Here is a 24372-nt window from a genome sequence, read left to right on the forward strand (position 1 = left end):
TGTATGGTGCTTGAGGGAGGCTACAGTTTGAGGGATTGGAAATATAGTCACGAACAGACGAGTGATAGATATTCACAGGGAGGCTGTTATCGGAAGGGATATCCATGACAGAGCGTAGCTGCACCAACGCCTTCTCGACGTCCCTGCCTTCGCCAGGGCCAAGGAGCTTCGAGATTTCTGACATCGGCAGAGGGTCCGCAAGTGCAGCGACAACAGACAAGTGCAGGTATGCTCGTGTGGGATCGGTACACGTGGCAAGGATACGGTCGTATAGCTTGTACACCTCTGTTCCTGGTAGCAGTTCACTCGTTAGCTCGAGCATGAGCTGAAGACGATCGCGAGGATCATTATATCCATCATCGATGAACTTCATCATCGTAGACGCCACGATGAAACGTCTGCCCGCTCGGCTTGCCAGCCGCATAAGTTCACCCTTCCTTGGCTGCGGGAAATTGGAATAACGACGTCGTAGCTTTGCGAAGGAATGCTCCAGGAAAATGCAGATGTCATTGTCAACATCTACACCGTCTAAGGAGATTATGGTAGCCCCACCCTCCCCAGAAGTTTTCACCGGTATCTCCCACACCAGCGCGCGCACGTCTTCTTCCTCGATGGCTTCACGGATATGCTCTTCCGAGCGACTCGTGAGCAGAATGTGAGTCACGGGTAGATCAGGTTCACGAAGAGCGTGGCCAAGCAGGGAGATGAGATCAGCCAGCTCGGTTTCGGATGTGCATTCATCAAGGGCATCAACAACAAACACTAGAGGCGGACATTCGCGTAGTCTGAATCGAAGCTTCCGGAGAGGTTGGAGAAAGAGCGCCTCCATTTGGTCGCGAAGAGACTTGTCGGGGTCTAAAAGGGCGGGATTTTCGCGGATAACTCTATTCACGTCCTTCCGGACACTGGGAAAATTGGTGGCAAGTTGGCAGGCAAGTGTCGCAAAGAAATAACCAGTCGTGCAGCGTTTCGTGTTCTTGCGCGAGAAAAAGAATGTCCCCGCAAGTCGCTTTTCTACTGTCGTCTCCTCTGTCATTTTCAGACCTCTCATCCTTTCAGCTACTGTGAACGCAACAGCAGACTTCCCGACGCCCGCCGTGCCATGCAGCCAAATGAGTCGACTCTTTTCTCGGTCGTCTAATAATCTGTGGATATAGTTGAGAAGGACCACTCGGGTCCCGTCCAAACATTTCGGATGGGGCTGTCGTTCACGGGAGTCATACTCAGCACCCTTGATAGCGACCTGGAACAGCCTCTGCAAAGTTCCTTCGGATGATAGAGGATCACTAGGAACTGTGAATGAGGTCAGAAAGCGAGAGAATGGATGAAATATAGAAATACTGACACTGATCTTGACTCATTGACAATATTATTTCGAAGCGCAAGAGCTACTTGAGATGGAGTGGGAAATGGTTCAATCAGGTTCGATGCGATGAAAAGCTTGCTGGATGGAGGTTAAAGCTAAAGGACAAGTGGGCGCTCGTCTGGTTGCAGGAGGACGTGAGGATGCTATACATAGTATGTACGTAACTTACCTGTTGAGCGCTGAGCGCTAAGAATCCGTTACACGGCCATGGAACGTCCAATTCGTGGGTCTCTAGGGGAATCGACCTGGAGTGCCAGCCGCATCTGCGGAGTCGGACTTCATGGCGCGGAAGTCGCGGGTGCAGAACGATACATATGTACATTGCCCACGTGAGAATCCACCATGCATGCACGAAGTTCAGATTGAACCAAGCCCCATCGTGAGTTTCATCAACAGCCTGAGACTCTGGATTCGGTTGCTGTGTCAGTGACGACTTGAGGACGACGGGAACGAACTTCTCTAGCACTTGTCTCTACCTCGTTCTTGGCATACTCTGGTCCTATAATGACAGTGGCATCGCTCACTCCACAAGAGAAGGAGACGCTGGAAGTATTCCGCAAACAAGTGTTCGATGAGGAGATCCTTCACGAAGGAGATTCAGTTGGGACGGATGACGCAACCCTACTGTAAGCCCTTTCGAAATTCTATTTCCCGCTCTCGAGGATGTATGGCACCACTTGAACTAACACCATTCACTGGTAATCGTACGCATTACAGTCGGTTTCTTCGCGCACGCAAGTTCAGTCTGAATGATTCAAAGAAAATGTTGCAGAATTGTCAGCACTGGCGGAAAACCGTTGGAGGCGACGGGATAGATGCGTTATATCGCCGGATAGATCCCTACGATGTATGTCCATCTTCACGATCGTAGTATACAGTGAAACTTCCTCATATCATACAGTACCCTGAGCGGGAAGAAGTATTCAAGTCCTGGTCCATGTATTTCCACAAGGCAAGTTCCCCACAAAGGCCTTTGCTGAGAACCCCTAATGATAGTGATCGCGACGGCCATCTCAGACAGACAAGGTGTGCTTGATGCCGTACTAGACCTACGGTGATTAAAGATCAGCTGCCTCCAGAAAGGCCGACCGGTGAACATCCAATTCTTTGGTGGGCTGAACCTTCCGGAGTTGTACAAGCATATCACACCGCAGAAGCACTGGGAGGCTATCGTTGTAAACGCAGATTCCCTTACCCGTGAAGTGCTTCCAGCTGCATCGCGTGCTGCAGGGAAGAATATACACCAAGGGATTGTGATTGTGGACCTCAAAGGTTTTGGGTTCGTCATTGATGCTTTCCGGCTGCCATTGGCCAATGAGCTGACGTCAGCCCAGGCTCTCGCAGTTTTGGCAAGTGAAATCACTGGCGCAAGCGTCATTCCAGATCTCACAAGATTATTTTCCCGAAACGTACGTCCTATACGCGTCGTTAGTGCCGCATTGATTTATTTATGATCTTAGAATGGGTCAACTTCTGATAATCAACGCACCATCCTCATTTACCTTTATCTGGGGAATAATGAAGCCCTGGTTGGCCAAAGAGACTGTGGAGAAGGTTGACATCCTCGGTTCGAATTATAGAGAGGTTCTACTCGAAGTCATAGATGCCGAGAACTTGCCAGTAATCTTGGGAGGGACTTGCACTTGCAAGGGTGAAGGAGGCTGCGACCTTAGCGGCGCAGGACCTTGGATGGATGAGAGGAAGGCAAGGAAAAGGGAGGGAAGTACTGAGGACTCCGGATTCGTAGAAAGGACAGAAGACGTTGCCCAATCCCAGAGTACTGCAAGCTCCACAGGGATGGAACACAATGGTCCAGTTACCCATACGATAGATGTCGATCTTAATTAGATTCTAGGTTCAAGTAGATGTGTAGCATGTGTATCATACACAAACGTCGATAGTGGACATTTGTAACGAGCATGACCTTCTTGATGTTTACTTACGGATCAAACGCCAGCTTCCTTGGAGCAGACGCTTGCAGTCTTTTGACGGCTCTTCAGTATTAATTGCATGGATGCGAACATGATACTCCCGCCAGTCGCGATGCTCTAGGTACAACTTGTCAGCCAAAAAAAAGGGCAGCATGCATAATCAATTCACCCCAGCAAAGACAGCAGGCTTCCACCAGATATAATGCGAGGTCAGGACAGCCCCGCAAATCGGAGCACCTAAGCTGAAAATAAGTGACAGTGGAGAAAAGCCAATGGCATACATGCCTACGAGAGATCCAATGCCTGTGAACGCATGTTAGGACGTCACCGGATCTAGACCTCCGGACTTACCAGATATTGCGAATGCTATTCCCATTCGAACGCTTGAGTAGCTTGTCAGATTGAATCAAAGGCATTCGTCAAGTAATTACCCAATATCTGAGATTTCAGGAGTCAGATATGATATCAATGGCGCCATCATTGCTATGCCTGAGTTGACACTTGGTAAGTATCGGAGGAGCGTTAAGAGTCCTACGTACAGCCTCCAGCAAAATAACCATAGCTAATACCTATCAGTGCCACACTGGCCACCGAGCGCAAACCGATCATCGTAAATAGTACAATGGAGGATATTGAGGAGTAGCCGATGATTGTATTTGGGATGCCCACATAGGCAGAGATAATACCTGCAGTAAGTCTTCCGATGAACGAGCCAGCACTAAGGATTGTAAGCTGTTGGAGGGGATAAGCAATTCCTTGTTAAGTAACTAGTCTCTCGGACACGCACTGAGTAAAACGAAAATGTTTGACCAAGACCGTGCAAACTGGAGTCTAATTGAAGGAAAAAGGATTCGGAAAAAAATCCGACTTCGAAAGCAGCCATTCTAGGAGTTGAAGAAACTTGAAGGGCTCGTGTCATCAAGTATTGACACACTCACCCCAGACATGCACATACATAAGCAGGATCTCTCAGCGAGTTTTGCAGAACACGAGTGTAGCTAACGGCCTTCGGTTGCGGTGGAAGCCTTGTGCGCATCAGAAGATATGCTATGAACAGCAGACCACTAATCAAGCCCGCGCTTGCACGGACACCATTTGCAAAGCCAAGTCTTCCGTTGATAAGGTTGTTGAGCATGATAGGATGCAATATTGCACCCATTGACGCCCCTGCAACAACAAATGCCATCATGAAAGCTCTGCGTCGCTGGAAGTGATGAGATACCACAGCGAGGGAAGGAACATTCGTAAGGCCTATTGCAAACCCGGAACCGATACCTTGAGAAAGGAAGATCTAACAATGTTGTCAAATTGAGTCGTACAGTGACAGAAACGAGACTTGCTTGATAGTATCCATTTGGCTTCGCTAGGGACAGCATAAAAAGGAAGAAACATTGGAGGAGACAGCCGATTTTCATCACATGATAGCTGAATATATGTTCAGGGACGTCTTTATGCCGACTTCTTGCACACATACAATGCACCTCGGTCAAGCATCCTTCCCGATATGAGACCAACTGACAATATCAAGAATGCGTTGACACTTCCTATCCAGCTATACCACCATAGAGGTCAGAAACACTGCCAGCAAAGAAACGGTCCCGAGTCTGGAGCTCACTGACGCGATTGCAGATGGGGTGGAATTGGTCAAGTAAGTTTGAGTATAGAAGTCTGTATATTGTGATTATCAGCTCTTTCTGTAACACAATCCACTGAATCTTGCCCTCATAGACGCCATAAGCGCTGGTGTATCTGGAATGTGGTTAGCAATCTGGGTCCACCAATGTTGAGTCATTTTCACCCAAAGCCACAGAACTGGATCAAGAATCTTGAAGGCCGATGATTAAATGTGAAGCAACAGGTAGCCGCAAGAACTTACGCTCCTAGCGCCGTACCCCAAGCTGTAAAGCCACCCTCTGGAAAATCTTGCGCATCTAGGTGGTTTGCGTCTCCGGGATCTCCAGTGCTTTTGATGGGCTGCAAGGCGCTTTTGAATGCCTGAGTTGCAGTTTTATCGCTGGGGAGAGGTGTGGACATGGATAACAGAGGTGAAGAAGGTGAGATGGGGCATACGCACCCGGTACCTGGGGCCCCATGACCCAGTTTAAGTACTTCGAGTAGTCAGCGAAGCCCTGAGGCAGCGACACTAAGCCACTACACCGTTCCAGCTTCTGAGTAATGGCGTACTATATATAAACGGGTATGACGACTCCACGGCTAGTGCCAAGAGAAGGGATCCCGTCTGCAAGTTCTCTGCAAACGCACCAGCTAAGGGAACTTGCTTAATTAAGTGTGTCAACTCGTTCAGTCTAATTGGTCGATCGTTCGAGCAGTTTTTGTAGCGGACCTACCAAAGGCCATCCCCGTCGCCTTCGTGACACGCGCTCCGTCACGGTGCCCTCCCCGGCATGACAATCTTTGTAATGTCTGTCTGCTGACGAAGATCGTTGATCACCCGAGCTGCAGAGAAGGGTCATCGCTTCATCTCACTGGGTTTCGTCGTCACCTTAATAAGACAGAAGGAATACCTTTCTTCCTAAGTACATCCGGGTCTGCCTACGGGAGACCACGTTGTTGCATCAATTTTGTAGGCGCTAAAGTGCCGGTTATTCTTGGATCCATTCCTCATCTGACATGGCACTCACCACGCACGAGTGTGTACATACTCCCTTATGAGTTGTCCGCCCAGTCGTCTTATCCTCATTCTGTCACGTGCAAGTTGCTCCCGAACAAAGGAGTTCAAATTTCCAAGTATCAATTGAACGAGGTGTGCGATCTTTCCAGACTGAGAGAAGCAACATTGTTGCCAGTGCTATCGGACGCTGGAAGGTTATAGTTAGAACAGCCACACGGTACTCGCGTGAGCAGAGACTGTGAAGATTAATTTAGCCAGTGTAAATGAAACCATCCGATGTGATACACACATACTTACATCCATGTGGCGCCCGACTGTGGACGGCGAATTATTTTGCTTATAGCTGCTTATTTTATCACGGCAAAACGATGGCAATGCCTGGCCATCCGTCATCCCCCGCGGCCCGTTCCTATGCATTTTAGAACGGAAGGGCATTCGAGGCCACTGAGTCTTCAGATCCACACCATAGTACGACAGTAGCAAGCACATACCATCTATGCGCGAGTATCGACTTAGCCATAACGATACAGTACAGAACAAGGGCATAGCATTTCATGCATCAACATGAAGCTTGTCCAAAATGGCTGATAACATTGGGTTTCCACCAAGTCTCTCGACTTCTCCCCTAGCCTGTCGCTCTAACTTTCTGAGCACCGCCAGGGTGTAATCAAATGACTTCGTAGTGTCTCTGAGGTAGTTTATGGTGTAGTGTTTGAGCGTAGGAGTCTTGGGGCGCTTTTGCAGGACATCTGGCAATGAAATCGAATAAGATGGATCCAGCAACATCAATTTATAAACCCACTCATGATCTGTCTGTTTTCGGGCTGTTCAAGGATGCCATGAACAATGGGGAAGGAGAATTTTCCTTCGGATAAATCTTCTGCAAAGCCCTTGTTGTCCGTGTACTGAATAGCAGATTAAGGTCATCTCATCACGTCTCAAAGAAATCAGATCAGAGACTAACCTGATTGCTCTGAAGATTCATGTAGTCATCACGTATCTGGTAATAAATCCCAACGAGATCAGTCAGAGGGACGTAGTCGCTAGGACAGAAGTCATCCAGCTGGGGAAATTTTAGGGACTTCACGTATGAGACTTACACGTTCGTGTTGGTCGTAGCGCATGCCATCATTAGTTTGACGGCAATCCTCAGAAGACCACCAGTTTCTGGGAAAGTTCAGAACGGTTTCTAGATAATGATGACAACCTACTATCTTTCACCATCCCCACATACTCATCTTCTGTGGGACAGCGGAGGGTATCACGCCAGAGAATGTCCAGGCCCTGCCCACGGTGGAGCGACATGAGCTCAGCTATCCACGTTTTTACGTTAGGACTGTCTGTGTAACAATGACGACAAATGACATACCATTCACTACAAGGTCCAGGTCATGATCGGGAATGATATGTTTCGTCTCGGCGGCGGGACTGTCATCCCCGACCCTAGTGTTTGGACATGCACTTGACGTGCAAGCGCGACGCCGAACTGTAGGCCTCAAAGCGGACAGCTGCTGATATGCTAGGAAGTAGACGTAATTGGCAGTATTGATGGTCTGAGGAACACCATATATTTTATGCGCAACTGGAATAGATAATATCAAAACCCATTCCAGGCGTATCGCTCACAGCAGACAAACCTGGAATCCCACGTCTCAGCTGAGAGTCGTCTTCAATGTCGTCTACCCTGAAGATATGAAGGTTGGGTTGAGATCGGTCCGACAACGTGCAGAGACATACAAGAGACTGGCATTATGGAGAAGACCAACAACACGAGTGATGACCGCAAGCTTGTCCTTTGGGACGTTAAGCCAGAGGTTGAAGCCTTCGACGAGCTTATCTGCGACCTTTTTGCCCGGGTTGGCGGTGATGTAGGTGTAGGGCTCGAGCAAGGCCTAGCATGACGAACTTGAGCCTTTCTTGGACGCTCAAAATATACAAACACTTACAGATTCCTGAGCTTCAGTCCATGTGCTGGACGATAGTCCACAGAGGGTTGATAAAAAATTATCGTATTTGTCGACGTTAGCCGCCATCTGGACAATTGAGATGGATTTTGGTTGGAGCAATGGAGCGTAACCTTAGCTCGTTATATTCTGAGGCCCGAACAGGCGCTACTTAACACTGGGCCCTGTTCATCTTCGGAGGCGACAAAGCGGCGAAATATGATGGCTATGAGTCCCATACCTTGCAAAAAGGTAATACTTAGTTTGGGCATTTCAAGTTCGTCCCGCCGCGTTGCAAGAAAGCAAATATACAAGCTTAAGATCGTAAGGATACTAGTGATTAGGCTACGAAGTTCTATGGAAAAATGAACGTGTCGTAGTAGAGCTCGAGACTGAGCAGACCGATTTCGGATTGGTCCGGTCCAACTTCCTTATGCAGCACCTCCTAACTATTGAAGACGACGTGCCCCTCTCTCTCACTTGCACTTTGACCACCATGTCGTCCTCTGAATCTCCTTTTCAAATCAACGTCCCTGAAGAAAAACTCACCACCCTACATGCTAAACTTGAACTCGCCACTTTCCCGGACGAACTAGAAGACGCCGGGTGGAAGTATGGACCACCTCTGGCGGATATTAAGCGACTCACGGAAAGGTGGAGAAACGAGTACGACTGGCGCAAGCATGAAAAGGAATTAAATCAAGAGCTCCCAATGTTCACCCGCGATATTGACGTGGATGGTTTTGGCACGCTGAACATTCACTACGTTCACAAGAAGAGCGAAGTCGTTGACGCCATTCCGCTGTTGTTTTGTCACGGATGTATGTCGTATTCACACAGACAGACATGTTTCTGACCTCAGCTAGGGCCTGGAAGTTTCTTGGAAGTCGGGAAGATTTTGCCTCTCCTGACTGCGTCGTCCCCTGAACATCCTAGCTTCCATGTTGTCGCACTTAGCTTGCCTGGTTTTGGCTTTTCGGAGGCTCCTCACACTCAAGGTTTTGCTCTTAACCAATATTCCGAGGTGATTATTGTACATTACACGCTCGAAGCTTTCTAAATGTTGACTGATGTACCTAGGTATCCCACAAACTAATGCTCGCTCTCGGGTACAACGAGTATGGTACGTCACCATCGATATCATTCGCTACGATGGATTTGCTCATTTTCTCACAGTCACCCAGGGAGGCGATTGGGGCTCCATCGTGAGTGACGTTTCATAGGTAGATATGACTTATCCAACAATCAACACCCATCAGATCACTCGGAGAATGGCTTCTGTGTATGGTGTGAAGCATCACAAGGCATGGCACACCAACTTTCCGGTGTATGTGTCATTTATTATTCAGCACACACATCAACTCATCTTCGACTAGCGCCGAACCGCCCAGCTGGAAATCCCCCCTGTCGTTCCTGTCGTTCTTGCTAACCCCTTGGTCTGCAGAGGAGAAGGCAGGCATCGAACGCACATCGTGGTTCCGCTCCAAAGGATACGGCTACTTTGCTGAGCAAAGCACGCAGCCGCAGACACTCGGTTACAGTCTTGCCGATACCCCTGTTGGTCTGATTGCTTGGATTTACGAGAAACTGGTCCTTTGGACCGACAATTACCAATGGTCTGATGATGAAGGTAGCAGTGTTGTGACTTTTTGGGTATATTGCTCACCTGCTTTTGAAATAGTACTTACATGGATCTCATTATACTGGTTCTCTCGTGCCGGTCCCGCTGCTTCCCTTCGCATTTACTTCGAGTTGGCTGGCGATTGCGAGGATTTAGGTCCTAGCCCCACCATTCCTATGGGAGTGTCATATTTCCCGCAAGAACTCATAGTTCTTCCCGCAGCGTGCGTTTCTATCAATCAGCGTTGCTAATATAAAGCTAACGTGAGAGTGCAGGTGGCTACGCAGGTTGAACAAAGTTGTTTTCGAGTCCCATCATAAGACAGGGGGTCATTTTGCTGCTATTGAACAGCCGGAGGAGCTTGTTCGAGATGTGCGGAAGATGTTTGCGAAGGAGAGCCCTGCATTCGCGATTGTCCCCGGAAGAAGTGGATACACTTAAATGATCAGCAAATATTCGTATGTGACAGGACAGTGTCGTCGTCGCGTTTGGGATTTTTCAATTCGTGCTTGAATGACTCGGCTTGAATGATAGGATAATGTAGTTCAGTACATCGGTATGAAATCGTGTATCCCGTCTCTTACATCTTGCGCAATCTGGATACTCTGTTATCCATGAGATGTTCCGGATTTTCCGTTCCTCCGACGAAATGAGTGCCCCCGCGAGGGTGTCTGTCACGTGAACGCGGGAAGCGCAAGAAGGTCGTAAGAACTTACATAAAGAAGCAACGTCCATCTCCATTCGTCTATGGTCTGACTCGACATTAGCCATTGAGATACAGCCATGCATTACTGTGACTGGAGCATTTTTGGTGATTAGTACTAATTATGTTTTCGCTTCCCGCGCCGCCAGTACTGTGTCGGGGAGTCCGGCGCATAGCGGCATACTTTGAGCTCACCTATTGGCTTACATGCGTTCCCCACAGTACCACAGCCACCCGCAGGACACCGCCGACTGCTTGCTTTCTCTAGGACACAGCAGACGGTATCACCTGCAAATGATGCTCATTTGGGGAAGTCCTCCTCGTCCACGACAGCCGTGCTGATGCGTAAACAGCCAAGGAAGACGCGGAATCGCAGACCCTGTACACAAGTCAGCTTGAATACGGGAGAACACCAGCAAGTAAACTATGCTCGAGTTAGGCTAATCATTACTGCGAAGCCAAATCCGTGTGGCGATGAATTATCAAGGCCTGGATGAATGGGAGCATCTTTGGTAACGTCACCTCTGAACCCCATTCTAATGGCGTCAGTCAGGGTCCAGTGCACTGGGCGAGAACAGATGGTTACCTAGATCCGCAGTTTCGGGTCAGACCGGTGGAAGCATCCTCGACCTCCTTATGCGGCACCTCCTACTAAAGCAAGCTCACTTGCACATTGACTACCATGTCATCCTCTGAATCGCCCTTCCAAATCAACGTCCCCGACGAGAAACTCGCCACCCTACATGCTAAACTCGAACTCGCCACTTTCCCAGACGAACTAGAAGACGCCGGGTGGAAGTATGGAGCACCTCTAGCGGATATTAAGCGACTCACGGAAAGGTGGAGAAACGAGTACGACTGGCGCAAGCATGAAAAGGAATTAAATCAAGAGCTCCCAATGTTTACCCGCGATATTGACGTGGATGGTTTTGGCACGCTGAACATTCACTACGTTCACAAGAAGAGCGAAGCTGTTGACGCTATTCCGCTGTTGTTTTGTCACGGATGTATGTCGTATCCGCGCAGACAGACATGTTTCTGACCTCGGCTAGGGCCTGGAGGTTTCTTGGAAGTCAGGAAGATTTTGCCTCTTCTGACAGCGTCGTCCCCTGAACATCCTAGCTTCCATGTTGTTGCGCTTAGCTTGCCTGGTTTTGGCTTTTCGGAGGCTCCTCATACCCAAGGTTTTGCTCTTGACCAATATGCTGAGGTGATTATCGTTCATTACACGTTCTAAGCTCTCTGAATGTTGACCGTACCTATTAGGTGGCTCACAAACTCATGCTTGCTCTCGGGTACAACGAGTATGGTACGTCGCCACCGACATTATACGCTACGATGGATTTGCTCATTCTCTCACAGTTACCCAGGGAGGTGACTGGGGTGGCCTCGTGAGTAACGTTCTATTCTTGAAATCCATAAGTCCTCATAGTTACATGCTTTAGATCACTCGGAAAATGGCCTCTGTGTATGGTGGGAAGTATCACAAGGCGTGGCACACCAACATGCCAATGTATATATGTTGTTTTTTTGCTTAGTACGCACGTCAACTCATCCTTGACTAGTGCCGAACCACCGAGCTGGAAATCGCCCCTGTCTTTCTTATCATTCCTGCTAACCCCTTGGTCCGCAGAGGAGAAAGCAGGTATTGAGCGCACCGCGTTGTTCCACTCAAAAGGGCGTGGCTACTTTGAGGAGCAAAGCACGCAGCCGCAGACACTCGGTTACAGTCTTGCCGATACCCCTGTTGGTCTGCTTGGTTGGATTTACGAAAAACTGGTCTGTTGGACCGACAATTACCAATGGTCTGATGACGAAGGTAGCAGCATTGTGACTTTTCGGTTAATCGCTTACCTGCTTTTGAAATAGTGCTAACGTGGATCTCATTGTACTGGTTCTCTCGTGCCGGGCCCGCTGCCTCCGTTCGCATTTACTTCGAGTTGGCTGGCAGTTTCGAGGATTTAGGCCCCTACCCCACTATTCCTATGGGAGCGTCGTATTTCCCCAAGGAGCTCGTAATTCTACCTGCAGCGTGCGTTTCTATCAAGTAGCTTTGGGGCTACGAAGCTAACATGAGAGCGTAGGTGGCTGCGCAGGTCGAACAAAGTCGTTTTGGAGTCCCATCATAAGACAGGAGGCCATTTTGCTGCCACTGAACGGCCAGAGGAGCTTGTTCAAGATGTGCGGAAGATGTTCGCAAAGGGGAGCCCTGCGTTCGGAATTGTTCCCGGAAGAAGTGGATACGCTTAAATGATCAGCAATCGTATGCGTGTTGCCGCGTTCGGGATCTTTTCAAACCGTACTCGAATGACTTGGAATGAAAATTAGGTGAAAAGTGTACAAATAGGTAGTGCAGCTCAGAATATCGGTATGAAGTTATGTATCCTGTCTCTTGCATCTTGCGCAATACACTCTGCTATCCATGTGATGTTCCGGATTTCCTGTTCCTTCAGCTTCATATAACTGTAGAAGACGCCGTACTGGAACTGCTGCAGGAAAGAGAGCTTGTTCAGGTGCACCTCCATGCGGAAAAAATGATTCTCCAGCCGTGCAGCTACTCCAAAGTCCCCGAGGTCACCGCTGTCTTGGGCTGACGCTGAGTTGTCAAAGAATGAACGATATTCACCGACATTCTCGCACACTTGGCGGACTTGGTCGATATCATCTGCTTTGGCGAGGGCGTTGTTACCTGCGGGGAACAATCGCCCAATGGCGGGGAAGAGCTTAGCACGCTGCTCCTTGGAGAGCTCGGTTTCAAAGGAGTTGATGGTGATGTTGATTGTTTGTCTATCAGCTTCGAAGGCGAGGATGCTGTGCATGACCTCTGCTGTCGTTGAACCAAGAGTGGAGACATAGTTGTAGAAGTCCTCGAGGTACGCTTTGTAGACGGTATTCCTGATGAGCTCGATGTTCATTTCATCGAGATCAGCAGCAGACAGGCAATCACGGAAGTAGGGTGCTAATCATGGTGTTGAGTATTTGGAGTAGGGGTTATGTCAGATGAATACCTAGAGGCGTTTCTACCAATACGCTCTGATAAAGCTCTTCGACGTTGGTAGCCACACATAATGCAGGCATGGTGTCGAATATGCCAAGTGGATGACATCGTTCGAGAAGTTCGTGGGTATCCCGCTCGTGGAGTGTGCCCGTTATAAGTAGGACAACGTTGTTGATCATGTACCCATACCTACGATCTATGAGCGCGTGAACGTACAATTGATCATTACGCACGTGATGTAATCCAAGAACTTGCTCAGAGGCTCAACAGAATTGCTGCGGAGAAAGTTAAATTGGTCCACGAGAGTCTGCGTTGCCTTGTCCGCTATAGTTGCGGTGGACAATGGAGATGGTTCGTTGGCGAGGAAGTTTCCGTAGTCAGTTGCGGACAGCTGGGTTTTGAAGTCTACGAGCACGCGTGAGCAAGGAAGTAGCTTATGTTTCTTCCCTTCCTGACCTTCCAATGTCTCGCACTGAGTCAAGCTGGCATAGTGAGCTTGGGTGAGGGTACCAGACTTGTAGCCTCGGACGATTCCTTCCAGGAAGCCGTTGTTCACCTAGAGGCTTATTTCTGTTAGATTCGGAGACCATGTCGATATCGTATACCCACGTTAAAGAAGAGACTCTCCATTACTGGTTTGAATGATCCACTTGTGACACTGAAAGTAGTACTGCGCGACTTGCACCATGTTCTAATAGGCTTGAGACATAAAAGGAAGGTTGCTTCCACGATCACTGTATTTGGTCTACTAGATCATATGCTCAGGTACTAACCACGACTGGAATCTGGACTCTACTGCCCGATGAGGCTTGAACGAAGAGCAGTTCGTTGCAGTTCGTGGAAAAGATTCGTGATATTTTTGTCTCTGATCTCATTACGCCATTGCGCACCCCAGTTGCGCATACTCCCCACAGTATATAAGTTCGTGTGGGGGTGGGCAAGATGTTACCCTGTGTCTGGGGACTCTGGACGTTACCATGTCTGTATCCGAAAAATACTCGGTGGTTGAGAAGGACAAGGTTTCCGCAGAGGATCACAGAATTTTGCGCAAGGTTGACCGTAGACTTCTGCCTGTTTTCACTTTGCTTTACCTCCTTAGCTTCCTGGATAGGTTTGTGCCATTCTGTTTGATGATTGTGATTGAGCTCATAATGTCCAAAGGTCAAACATCGGGAATGCGAAGTAAGCAAAGCTGATATATACTCAAGTTTTGCGCTGACGATCCAGATAACGTACAGAATTGATGGAATGACAACTGTGCGATGATTTACGCTTTTCGTGATACGACGCTCAGGCCTGACGGTGATGTCCGTTCCACATCATAGGATCTCGGCGTATCTGCTGCCAGCTATAACACAGCTTTAGGCAATATACTTTGTTGGCTACGTTATTTTCGAAGTTCCTGCCAATGTATGTGCCACGAAATCTAGTTCGTCCCTTGAGCTGATGCCATTTCCCCTAGATAATGTGATATCAATCCCCGTTTATGCTGACCTAGCGAAGGGAATCCTGACTTGTAATTGTCTGCAGACTGAAGAGATGCAATCCACAAGTTTGGCTGCCGTCATTGACTCTCGCCTGGGGTATAGTCTCTATTGGCCAAGGCCTTGTCAAAAACCAAGCCGGGTTGTTTGGAATCAGATTCTGTATGTTGTCTTATGTGTATAAAGGGCACTGCTGATGATTGCTTACTCGCCGTCAGTACTTGGTGCCACGGAAGCTGGCCTGTTTCCAGGTGTAATATACGTCTTCTCAGTATATTACGTGAGGTAAGAGGCACAATGAGCATTATGCATTAGCAGGTTTTGAATACATGTATAGACGTGAGCGGAGTTGGCGAGTTGCAATCTTCTTCGGTGGTGCGGCATTGGCGGGGGCATTTGGAGGTATGTTAGATGTTGTTGACGTCACTGCAGTTCGATTAAATCTTTCAAGGGATATTTGCATATTGCATTGGATTGATGGACGGTGTGGGCGGAAGACGAGGTTGGCAATGGTACGTTCGCATTCCTACATATCACCTCGTTAAACCAACATCGAAAAGGATCTTCATTCTTGAGGGAATCCTCACCGCGGGCGTTTCCCTCATCGCATATTTCATCGTTCCCACTTGGTCTCATGAAGCCAAATTTGTTCGTTTCCTTCTTCCACCTTTGTCACCCAAGAACTTAACCTTCGCAGCTATCCGAAGCAGAGAAAACGCGCCTGCTAGATAGATTGCGAGCAGACTCCGATGCAGGAACTGATCAAGCCTTCAAATGGTCGTCTGTCCGAGATGCTTTTAGCGATCACTTGGTCTGGGCGTATGCATTCCTTTTCCATGGGTTCTCTTTTGTGCTATACTCTCTCAGCCTTTTCCTGGTATGTTCGCCATTGAAAAGAAGAGACTGTGAATGGTCCCTGACTCTTCGTTCTAGCCTACTATCATCGCGGGACTTGGGTTTCAGACATGGCAGGCACAACTGTAAGTCCCTTCGACCTCAGCCCCCTGATCAGATGTCGATATGAACACCCACCATTAGGATGACTGTCCCCCCAAATGTGCTCGCAAGTTTTTCAATATGGATCACGGTATGGTTCTCAAGCAAGTGCAATGTAAGAGCGCCCTTCATTATAGGAGCTGCAATTGTATCCATCATTGGTGAGGTTGTTCGTGGCACGCACTTCAAGTCTCTTATGAATATCAAGGATACATCCTTCTCATTACTTGCACACGTCGTAAGCTTCCTTGGCCACGTCATGATCAAATGTGTGCTTACACGCGTAACAGCTGGCCTTCAATACTTCGGAGTACACCTCGCAGCGGGTGAGTCACAGAAAACTTTGTCGCTCATGTGTAACTCCTATGTTTTCAATTTGATACAGCTGGAGTATATACGGGCAATTCGCTTCTTCTAAGGTCTGTCCAGGTGACTGCAGTCGTGTTCCACTAGCCAACATCATTTCACAGTTGGCCTGGGGAGAACGTTTCTGGTCAGGCTAAACGTGCAGTTGCGGTGGCCCTTCAAATCAGCGTAGGAGACATCGGAGCCATTGCAGGCTGTCTAATCTACAGACCTACGCTAAGCGGCCACCTGTACCGCAAACCCAATCTCATAGCCATTGGTTATCTCCTGTTCGCCATTGCGATGACCACATATTTATGGGTCATGATGAGTTGGGAAAACAGGAGGCGAGATCGTTTGTTGTCAAAGGGCGAAGCAAAGGAAGAAACCGAGGAAGACAGAATCAGGCTGGGCGATCGCTCTGTACGCTACAGGTATCGAATCTGAACATATTGCTCCGTGTCATCTAAGCATCAATTAAACGACTTTCCGAAGGAATGTAAGGTAATTGGTAGTGTGATGCGATGCGATATTAGTATGTGCGTAACGTGCGACGAGCACACATATAGTGATATAAACATAATGGGCAGAGTTCCGAGACTAATAGCTACGAAGTCACACGCCGCCTCTTGTTAGCGCGCGTTGTCCGTTGCCGATACTCATCATCACCATCATCTTCGGTGAAATAATCGTCTTCCGCCGCGTCTGGACCGTAAAGTTGCTTTCGTTTATCTAGGTCGAGTTTCCGTAGAGAGCGAAGATTGACCATCAATGATTTATGAAACTCGCTCTAAATTTAAACGTCTGTTAGACAAGTCCACGGTCAAGAGAAGAATGACTGGGTACCTTCGCAACACGACGTCTTCCCTCGGCCGGCGCACTCTTCTCAAGGCGCTTTCGCTTTTCCTTGTACTGATGAAACAACGTCGACATTGGAAATGAAGCGCAATAAATCGGAACGTTACCTTTTTCTGCTCCTCGGCCAGTAGCACTGACAAATGCTTGATCCACCGCTGAAGATTCGACTCCACCTTCCGCTTCTTAGCCTGCATTGTCATCAGGACGACGACGGCATTGTCGTCATCATCCTCAACGATAGCCTCATCATCAGAATCTGGGATGACGTAAGACATAACAGCCGCCGCAGAGCGCCGCGGTCTCCGTTTACTCGGTCGTGGAGACACTTGCACCTTTGAAGGACCAGATTGGCCGAAGAAACGAGGGATGGTGGGACTGGCCTCCTTCGACTTGACTTTCACCTTGCTATACCTCTTCGGTTCCGAGGCTGGTGGTTGTTTCGAAAGATAGTCGTCTTCAGAAAAGTAGAACTCAGCGCCGTTCTCAATCTCATGGTATAGACACCAATTCTGGCAGGGTTGAAGAACAGTTAGCAGAATTTACACCCTACGATCAACGAGAACCTACTGGTGCTTTACCAAGGCGTGCAAGGAGCCTGAAATGCTTGAGTGTTACTGGTACATGTTGTGATGTTGAAACATAGTTAGTCGAGGGGGTACTACATGTGAAAAATCCATGGAGGAGCTGTGTTGTCGCGGTGTCAGAGAAATCATTTCTCGAGCGATCATAGCACCAACAGTTGTATTGTTATTGATCACAGCGTGGGTCAGGAACGTGGCAGCCATTGCACTTCGGACGGGATATCGTTCTTTGACCCATCGACCGACTTGAATGAAATCTGCGATGGATTATGAACTTCCATTGTTGTATGGCACGGGCGTTCTATCATTACCTATTGGGTATCCGAGCTTTCCAGTAGTGTCAGGTCCAAAGTAGCTGAAATAAAGAGACCGCCTGCGAGATCGCGTGGGAGCCATTTCGTCCTGTCGAATCATAGAGGACAATGTATCCTGACCGATGATCCCCTGCGCGGAAATGAGTTCAAACGTTCAACGTTGAAAGCAACGACGCACTAACCAATTCTGACGTATCCCCGGTTTCGGCTTCAACAGTCCCACTTTCATCCTCGTACATCTCACGATCATCCATAGCAATTCCATCCCCAATTTCAGCAGGAACCCCCGAAGCATTTGAGGCTGCCGAATTAACGCTAGCCATCCCAGAGTTATTCCGTGTGGCTTTCGAGTTGGTGTTGAAGTCTCTACATAGTGGGGCTTCATATGCAGCACATGCCTCTTCGTCGTCATACCGAGGAAGATCGTCCAGATTAATCGCATATCGCCGGACCGCATTTTCCTGCAATACCGCATGAAGATAAGGATGACAGTCGACGAGTTTCTTGAGCGTCTTCCCCTATTTTGTCAAAGTCGTCAGAAAATAGCTTGCCACTGGGTCAAACACACACCTTACTGCCAATCTTGAGGCACTTCACGGCAACTTCTTGGAGGATGTCTTTGATTTCGCTCGACCCTAGATTCATTTCATCCTTCGCAAAGTCAACGAGGGCTGAATGTTTCTCAACGAATGGATTCGTCAAGATGTCCACAATATCCTTTCTCGTCAGCGGGAGTAAACCCAGAGGTTCTAGTTTGCCTTTCAATGTGCCTGAGGGGTTTGGCTGAACCAGGACGTTATCCAGCAAACACGCTGTCAGGAGCATGACGATGCGGACTGTTGGGTCTGTACTAGGGAAGTCGGCGTAAAGATGTCTGAGGACATTGATGGTATAGGGGGAAGTGATAGAGCGTGTCTTGGCAAATAGCTAACAGCAGCGCTCAAGTCAAGTCAACACTCGGTAGGTTCGAACTCACCTTGATCAACTCGGCGACGACGGTGCTATGGGTCGGTTAAGTAACAAAGAGGGGTAAATAAATGTCGAACTCAAAAGTGGCGCACGTACGAGAGATCGAATAGTAACTCCTTGGTACGGTCGAGGGTCTTGAGTGCACGGTAAGCCGACTCATTGCTCTTTGATTCCATGCAGATCTCAGCTGCTACTGTGCGACTCAGGAACATCCTAAGGGATAAACCACATCACGAAATACGAAGACAGATCTGAGCATGCAAAGGCTGTTGTGACAAAACTGCTTGCTCTCACCGACTATCAAGACGTCGCAGCTCACGCACGTTTCTGAGAATGTCATCGGAGCGTTCGCCGTTATTAAGCGCCATCTTCTCAAACATCTTACGGAAGACGAAATCGCGGTACTATCGAATTCTTAAGTATTGGTAGTGAACGCGGTAGCAGTGAAGACTACCTTGGTGTCCATATGGAATCCATTGGCTTCAGCATAGGGAAGCAGTCTCGGCTCAATAGCGAGAGCGATCGGCAATTGAACCATAAGAGGGTCCTGCAGGAGGACACCGTAAGCATACCCAAACCAATGAAGAAATTTCAGAAACCAACCTTCATGCTGAACGGGATGAACTAAAGCATATCATAAGAAACCGCACTACTGAGGAAACCGACGTCGCGCACCTTATACTTGCCAAATATATCCCGCACCGTCTCCCACTTGGTGCTCTTCATATCTGGCGGAAGCCTGCTCTCTTTCAAAAACACATGGAAGAAATAACCATCATCCTCGTTCTTCCCCAACGGCACTTCATCGAATAACCCGCAAGCGACCTTCATGAAATGAGCGAAAACGGCAATCGACATGTTGCGAACCCATGCGGTCTTTATGAAATGGTTTGCGGACCTAAAATAATGGTGTATGGCGACTTGGACAAGATATCTGGATACATATGCGCCACTACTGATTAGGATCTAGACAAAGGAGGCGCATATAATCAGTGGGACTCCACGAAGCGCTGGGACACAGCAAGAGAAATAGGTGACGAACGTCGATGACTTTGTCAGTCATAATCTTCCCTCTCCCCAAAGCCCAAAACATAGCATCCAAGCGACCATAACGGTTGAGAAAGTAGTGCGCTCGGACATATGGGTCTTGAGACACATTGTGAAAGTGTTTCGACGTTAGTATTAGAGCGGTTGGGTCGTCGAGCTCATAGAAGATTAACTCGATGACTTCATCTATCCGAATATCAGGTTATAAGTGGGAAAATAAATGATCAGAAAACATACCACATAGGCGTTGCATGGCGTGCGGTAGAAGGGTTCTGACTGCGATAGGCAGAAACTCAAAATGCTCAGGAAGAGCACTGGTTACCAGCTTGGCTCCGTCCAAGGATGCTAACGACTAGGGTTAGAGACTTGGCGAGGTTGTCTCCGTTTACGATGATGTGGTTGGGTGTCAAGAGGTGTGCAGCCGGTGAACGCACTTCATCGGACTTCTAAATTCGTAACCACCACTGCATCTTCGTTCAAATATTTCGTCCTAGGTGGTCACAATATTCCTCAAAGTATAACATCATGAAGCTCAAAGCGTTCCAGAGCAAAAAGATGCGTGAAATGACAACGTTCTACACTTTTAACAGGCGCTACATTGTGCTGAGATGCAATGCCGGCATGTGGCCTGGGTCGTTTTAGAAAGTCCTCTTATAGTAACTCCTCCAGACTTGCCACGGTAATCTCCAATCTCGGATCTGCAAGGAGGGGTCAAAGGCGTTGAAATTGATGGCCTCTAACGTCCGTAGAATGGACACTACTGGTATCTGAGAAAATTTCGTCAGAAATGATGGCAGTCCGAGAAATCCGACGCACAGCTGCCGAAAACACAGGCATGGCTTCTGGTGGGACCATGCCCCCGGACTCCTTGAACATGTCTCGTGCTGTAAGCAAATGATCATTTGCAGTAGTTGCAAGTTCAAACACCGCGTCTTCCAGTCCATGGGATAATTTCCCCTTGCTGAAAATTTCTTGCTGATTGACACCGTGCTTGGCAGTGATCTCCGCGGGTATGACCATAACACCTTTGGAAGCATGAAAAGGTAAAGCTCGTAGAAGCGTCGTCAATGATTGAGCGACCCCAAGATGCGAAGCGGCATGTGCAAGCGTGGAGGAGGGGAGGTTCAGCATCGCCAACAGAAGATAGAGAAAAGTCGATGAAGTGGACTCCGCATGTGAGGTCATGGAATCCAGAGTAAGGTGTGTCTGGTTGTGAAGTTCTTGTTCCTTAAAGTCGGATGGCCGTAAGCATCATATGTAAATTTATGGATAACGCTCACTCTTGCTTCTATTATCCTGTTAAAGTGATATAGAGGTAAATGGCTATGCCGTGTTGCTTCATGGATCGCAAGGGCAATGGGATGACGCGGAGGCTTATCCTTTAACAACGACAGTCAAATGATTGTGGTATGCAAGGAAGCACCACCTACATTATAAATGTCTTTTATGGCATCTCTCCAGAACATCAAGCGAGCCTGACCTAAGGTAGTCTGGGACACCGCTTCTCGCACCGTGGCAAGCTCGATCTAAGACGCGAGTCAGAGGGAGTTACTGTCAATAAAGCGTACCACGTACATAGAATGCCCTAAGCGCGAAGTACCCACCTTGAAATTTTTTAGGATATAGCTGGGACGTTAAATAACCTTCATGGTCATGTTTCCGTACGAAGTCTTTGCAGTATTCGGCTGGATTCGAAATACCAGCGCCAGAGCGAAAAACTGAATCTGTATGAAGCCGACGACAAAAGCTAAATGCCTGCAGACGGCGAGGACGAAGTGAAGGTGGCACCGTCATGGCTCATGACAAAATGTAAAATGATCCGGCAACTAAACTGAGAAATTTGAGTTACCGAAGTTGTACTTATGCTTGTCCGTTAACACCGACGTCCAAACTATAGAGGCTACTCTTCAACAATGTCTGCAAGAAAGTCGGGACTTCAAAAGGAGGTCCTAGCACTCTATAGACGGTACGTGACAGTCAGAACAGAACGCAGACCTTCTTGACGAATTCTTCAGTGCATTGCGCATGGTCCGTACTAAACCAGCCTTAACCCAGCCAAAATTTCTCCTCTTCGTGCGCCACAACTTCCATACACAAGCATCTTCTGTATCGCCTCGTGACGTCGCGGCTATAGAGCACCTTCTCCGTCGTGGTAAAAGGCAGCTGGAAATGTACGAACAGCCCTCTGTGAGAGACTGCCAGATATCACAAGCCATGAGTGATTGGGAGCAAAGCCGACACGGATCACGGACAGCTTCTCAGTAGCCAGATTAGATACCAAACCTTGCAAGAGATAGTAGCACGCGGTGATAGCAACATTAGGTGTAACTACGAGTATGGTACAAAAGCCTTGGACGCGACTGCCTCCATGCGTCATACAGTAATAGGTGCACTCGGCTTCCTGGCCCGCCGAGCCTTCAGCCTCTCAGCACGCGTACGAGGAACGTTTTCTTTATCTTGAGACGGCTGAACGTCAGCTGTCACGGGCGTCGACTTGGATGCCAGGAGCTGCCGTTTGGTTTCCAATTCTGCAGCGTATTTCTCATAAAGCAACCTCCGCTCGTTAATCACATATTTTATGCGTGCCATAGATTTCCGACACTGCGAGAATATTCAAGGCCTTTAGTCCAAGCGTGAAAACCGCGTACTTACTTGAAGATTTTTCTTACTGCCAGCAAGACTCTCGTGATTGCTGATACCAAGTCGTCTTCCTTCCTCTTTCTGGGCAGCAAGGAGGTTTCGTTCTCGCAAGAGAACATACCAGAGCGTATGCAAGTCCTTGAAGCTCTTTCGCCGAAGTTCCGCGGCTTTCCATGCCCTTCCTGCGGACAGCAACTCAGAAACCTGCGACAGATACACGAAGAAGACATTCGACTCACCGGGATCATCTTGGAATGTGTCTCTTGCTTCAATACTCTCATACTTCATCTCCCCGTCCACTTCCTTCTTTCTGAAGAATGCCCAAAGACCATGATTTGGGTCTACCTCAACACCAAGATGGGGCCTTAGGGCAGCACCTCTTGACTTGCGAGTGGAGGGTTGGTAGTCAGGTTTTTGAATCATGCGCGAAGGGTCGATGAGTGGGACCTCATTGGAGTTCCAGCGCACCGACTGCAGCAAACGAGCAGCTCGCAGAGGCCGAACTGCTTGCAGAATTGTTGCCATCGTTTATGTCTTCCACAGAATTCGGGTACGAAAATGTTGCGCCACTACTGCTGCGGCAACTGCCGCGACGTTCCAAACCGAAGTTGGGCTTTGTCGCCGATCGATCGATCACATACGTACTCCTCAGCGTCGTCTCTCATTGAATTATCAACACCGTTAACATCACTAGCTCACTCTGGAGTTGGGATTAGAGTCTCGAACTGCCGCACTGAAGGATCCGCACTTGCAGTAAGTATTTGTAGTGAGTTCGGCTTATTGTTCCTTTCTTTCAGTTTCCTAAATTCTGGTGCTGACAGGTTGGGTGAAAGTATTATTCCCGCTACCTGGTTTTATATACCCTTGCCCAAGCATTAATGACGCGATTTACTTGTATGTCTGCCATATGTATGTAGCAGGTGTGTCATGAATCTGGTGCGAAAACACAGCCACAGAGTTGTCGCGTCACGTCTGACTCCTATGCACACTCTCCGACCGTCCTAACGATCTCCCTATACTCTCCGACTGTCATCGTCAGTCATCATGATAAGCGGGCTAACCCATCCATCACGCATGCCCTATTGTTTGTTTACCCCCTTAATCTCAAACGCTCGTCCACGTCCTGTCTTGCGCGTCTTTCATCTTAACGCAGCCCAGAAGGAAATCAATGATCTTGGACTTATGAACGGACTTCCTGCTAGCAGACTCGATGACTTGAGTGGGCAACGGTTCTGCGTGATCTGCGGTTTCTAAGTTCTAACGTTATGATGCTCAGAAATTAACTTCGGCGGATATCATATGTCCCCTTCCGCGGCTCATGTCGTCAATAGGACTCTTGGTATCGATGACAGCGAGTTCAAAGACAGTCACCTGCACTTCCTGATCAACAACTAGCTAGCTGATAATAAGCCGGACGTGTTGAATGCGTGCCTCACCTGGCCGTTCGACCGTTGCCGCGGCCCTCGCGTCTTCTTCTTTACCCAATTTTGTTACACTTACGAATGGCCGGAAGATGGGGAAGATCTGCTGGTCAAGAATTGGCTACAGGAAAACGGCGCCACTGGCGTATAATGGGTAACCTTTCCAGACAATTATGAACTCACTGCCTTCGGGACGCGGCCTGTCAAAATGGAGAGGGAGTGGATGACCGAGGGACTTAAGAGTTCCCGGATGCTGGATGCAGTAAGAACTGCTAATTACATCCTACTTCTTCCACCTTAGTCAGTACATGTATATATCTGGAACTGGCGATTCACTTACTTCAAAACATGAGCCCGGATATCGAGCAACAAGTTGAGCATGTCGTCAGATATGGCGGGCATAGATGGCAGTACCGTGACTGCATCGGTTTTGGCATCCACACGCGTAACTTGTTGCCCCGCCGCCGCGCGCGTACATTAGCCAAAAGTTAGGAAGATTGCCCTGACCTCCTAAGCGGGCCGA

The 24372-nt window shown here is 48.5% G+C and overlaps 12 protein-coding genes across 12 annotated transcripts; 5 read left to right on the forward strand and 7 right to left on the reverse strand.

Moving 5' to 3' along the window:
• Positions 1-1870: 1870 nt before the first annotated feature.
• EDB91DRAFT_1279575 (CRAL-TRIO domain-containing protein) lies at positions 1871-3415 on the forward strand (the record flags this gene model as incomplete). Its single annotated transcript, XM_041324704.1, has 6 exons — positions 1871-1992; positions 2084-2213; positions 2268-2392; positions 2436-2645; positions 2701-2775; positions 2827-3415. 6 exons carry the CDS (start codon positions 1871-1873, stop codon positions 3212-3214), a joined length of 1050 nt encoding a protein of 349 aa, XP_041178022.1. The 3' UTR covers positions 3215-3415.
• A 42-nt stretch (positions 3416-3457) lies between these two features.
• On the reverse strand, positions 3458-5331 carry EDB91DRAFT_1237015 (major facilitator superfamily domain-containing protein; the record flags this gene model as incomplete). The annotated part of the gene is made up of 12 exons (XM_041321529.1): positions 3458-3534; positions 3649-3680; positions 3729-3786; positions 3837-4029; positions 4085-4181; positions 4236-4588; positions 4638-4722; positions 4772-4849; positions 4917-4965; positions 5018-5046; positions 5096-5122; positions 5174-5331. 12 exons carry the CDS (start codon positions 5329-5331, stop codon positions 3458-3460), a joined length of 1236 nt encoding a protein of 411 aa, XP_041178023.1.
• Positions 5332-5861: 530 nt separating this feature from the next.
• On the reverse strand, positions 5862-6773 carry EDB91DRAFT_309586 (uncharacterized protein). Its single transcript, XM_041326807.1, has 4 exons — positions 6732-6773; positions 6227-6678; positions 5940-6116; positions 5862-5888 (listed from the first exon to the last, which is right to left on the reverse strand). The coding sequence occupies exons 2-3, from the start codon at positions 6473-6475 to the stop codon at positions 6003-6005; spliced, it is 363 nt and encodes a 120-aa protein (XP_041178024.1). The 5' UTR covers positions 6476-6678; positions 6732-6773; the 3' UTR covers positions 5862-5888; positions 5940-6002.
• Positions 6482-7962, reverse strand: EDB91DRAFT_1052049 (isoprenoid synthase domain-containing protein; the record flags this gene model as incomplete). The annotated part of the gene is made up of 9 exons (XM_041313649.1): positions 6482-6678; positions 6732-6834; positions 6894-6972; positions 7030-7096; positions 7141-7242; positions 7299-7511; positions 7567-7613; positions 7667-7821; positions 7876-7962. The coding sequence occupies 9 exons, from the start codon at positions 7960-7962 to the stop codon at positions 6482-6484; spliced, it is 1050 nt and encodes a 349-aa protein (XP_041178025.1).
• A 348-nt stretch (positions 7963-8310) lies between these two features.
• EDB91DRAFT_309823 (Alpha/Beta hydrolase protein) lies at positions 8311-10104 on the forward strand. The gene is made up of 8 exons (XM_041326808.1): positions 8311-8693; positions 8739-8896; positions 8953-8995; positions 9049-9077; positions 9132-9199; positions 9249-9502; positions 9554-9716; positions 9769-10104. Exons 1-8 carry the CDS (start codon positions 8369-8371, stop codon positions 9932-9934), a joined length of 1206 nt encoding a protein of 401 aa, XP_041178026.1. The 5' UTR covers positions 8311-8368; the 3' UTR covers positions 9935-10104.
• Positions 10105-10878: 774 nt separating this feature from the next.
• On the forward strand, positions 10879-12446 carry EDB91DRAFT_1052068 (Alpha/Beta hydrolase protein; the record flags this gene model as incomplete). Its single annotated transcript, XM_041313652.1, has 8 exons — positions 10879-11203; positions 11249-11406; positions 11463-11505; positions 11559-11587; positions 11642-11709; positions 11762-12015; positions 12066-12228; positions 12281-12446. The coding sequence occupies 8 exons, from the start codon at positions 10879-10881 to the stop codon at positions 12444-12446; spliced, it is 1206 nt and encodes a 401-aa protein (XP_041178027.1).
• A 107-nt stretch (positions 12447-12553) lies between these two features.
• Positions 12554-13824, reverse strand: EDB91DRAFT_1051936 (ATPase V0 complex subunit D; the record flags this gene model as incomplete). The annotated part of the gene is made up of 5 exons (XM_041313637.1): positions 12554-13155; positions 13205-13383; positions 13428-13599; positions 13651-13750; positions 13804-13824. The coding sequence occupies 5 exons, from the start codon at positions 13822-13824 to the stop codon at positions 12554-12556; spliced, it is 1074 nt and encodes a 357-aa protein (XP_041178028.1).
• A 148-nt stretch (positions 13825-13972) lies between these two features.
• On the forward strand, positions 13973-16483 carry EDB91DRAFT_1128989 (major facilitator superfamily domain-containing protein). The gene is made up of 13 exons (XM_041318555.1): positions 13973-14309; positions 14520-14528; positions 14560-14604; positions 14732-14840; positions 14897-14963; positions 15016-15080; positions 15130-15190; positions 15239-15326; positions 15376-15555; positions 15612-15658; positions 15717-15847; positions 15965-16004; positions 16145-16483. Exons 1-13 carry the CDS (start codon positions 14172-14174, stop codon positions 16464-16466), a joined length of 1302 nt encoding a protein of 433 aa, XP_041178029.1. The 5' UTR covers positions 13973-14171; the 3' UTR covers positions 16467-16483.
• Positions 16360-19975, reverse strand: EDB91DRAFT_1279609 (uncharacterized protein; the record flags this gene model as incomplete). Its single annotated transcript, XM_041324705.1, has 15 exons — positions 16360-16809; positions 16866-16931; positions 16985-17386; positions 17445-17561; positions 17615-17715; positions 17770-17902; positions 17955-18290; positions 18343-18699; positions 18749-18773; positions 18838-18954; positions 19036-19145; positions 19196-19288; positions 19345-19365; positions 19417-19707; positions 19784-19975. Coding segments are annotated over 15 exons (2544 nt in total), but the record flags the coding sequence as incomplete, so codon positions are not given.
• Positions 19976-20222: 247 nt separating this feature from the next.
• On the reverse strand, positions 20223-21656 carry EDB91DRAFT_309909 (isoprenoid synthase domain-containing protein). The gene is made up of 5 exons (XM_041326809.1): positions 21364-21656; positions 21219-21314; positions 21069-21167; positions 20605-21015; positions 20223-20555 (listed from the first exon to the last, which is right to left on the reverse strand). The coding sequence occupies exons 1-5, from the start codon at positions 21580-21582 to the stop codon at positions 20427-20429; spliced, it is 954 nt and encodes a 317-aa protein (XP_041178031.1). The 5' UTR covers positions 21583-21656; the 3' UTR covers positions 20223-20426.
• Positions 21611-22053, forward strand: EDB91DRAFT_1222033 (uncharacterized protein; the record flags this gene model as incomplete). The annotated part of the gene is made up of 2 exons (XM_041320916.1): positions 21611-21754; positions 21804-22053. Exons 1-2 carry the CDS (start codon positions 21702-21704, stop codon positions 22051-22053), a joined length of 303 nt encoding a protein of 100 aa, XP_041178032.1. The 5' UTR covers positions 21611-21701.
• A 108-nt stretch (positions 22054-22161) lies between these two features.
• Positions 22162-22953, reverse strand: EDB91DRAFT_1237022 (mitochondrial 39-S ribosomal protein L47 (MRP-L47)-domain-containing protein; the record flags this gene model as incomplete). Its single annotated transcript, XM_041321530.1, has 3 exons — positions 22162-22389; positions 22441-22610; positions 22668-22953. The coding sequence occupies 3 exons, from the start codon at positions 22951-22953 to the stop codon at positions 22162-22164; spliced, it is 684 nt and encodes a 227-aa protein (XP_041178033.1).
• Between the last annotated feature and the right edge of the window lie 1419 nt (positions 22954-24372).

This window comes from Suillus paluster (assembly GCF_016628075.1).
Source record: "Suillus paluster strain FC165 chromosome Unknown EDB91scaffold_21, whole genome shotgun sequence".
NCBI classification, from domain to species: Eukaryota; Fungi; Basidiomycota; class Agaricomycetes; order Boletales; family Suillaceae; genus Suillus; species Suillus paluster.

Coding starts and splice junctions, on each gene's coding strand:
- EDB91DRAFT_309586 (XM_041326807.1), bottom strand. CDS start 6,475: ATGCCCTTGTTCTGTACTGTATCGTTATGGCTAAGTCGATACTCGCGC. Junction 6,117..6,226: donor CAGTCGGGCGCCACATGGAT/GTAAGTATGTGT, acceptor ATAACCTTCCAG/CGTCCGATAGCACTGGCAAC.
- EDB91DRAFT_309823 (XM_041326808.1), top strand. CDS start 8,369: ATGTCGTCCTCTGAATCTCCTTTTCAAATCAACGTCCCTGAAGAAAAA. Junction 8,897..8,952: donor CTCTTAACCAATATTCCGAG/GTGATTATTGTA, acceptor TGATGTACCTAG/GTATCCCACAAACTAATGCT. Junction 9,078..9,131: donor GAGGCGATTGGGGCTCCATC/GTGAGTGACGTT, acceptor AACACCCATCAG/ATCACTCGGAGAATGGCTTC.
- EDB91DRAFT_1128989 (XM_041318555.1), top strand. CDS start 14,172: ATGTCTGTATCCGAAAAATACTCGGTGGTTGAGAAGGACAAGGTTTCC. Junction 14,605..14,731: donor TTTTCGAAGTTCCTGCCAAT/GTATGTGCCACG, acceptor TGCAGACTGAAG/AGATGCAATCCACAAGTTTG. Junction 14,841..14,896: donor GTTGTTTGGAATCAGATTCT/GTATGTTGTCTT, acceptor ACTCGCCGTCAG/TACTTGGTGCCACGGAAGCT.
- EDB91DRAFT_309909 (XM_041326809.1), bottom strand. CDS start 21,582: ATGACGGTGCCACCTTCACTTCGTCCTCGCCGTCTGCAGGCATTTAGC. Junction 21,315..21,363: donor TCGCGCTTAGGGCATTCTAT/GTACGTGGTACG, acceptor CTCGCGTCTTAG/ATCGAGCTTGCCACGGTGCG. Junction 21,016..21,068: donor ACAGGATAATAGAAGCAAGA/GTGAGCGTTATC, acceptor TCCGACTTTAAG/GAACAAGAACTTCACAACCA.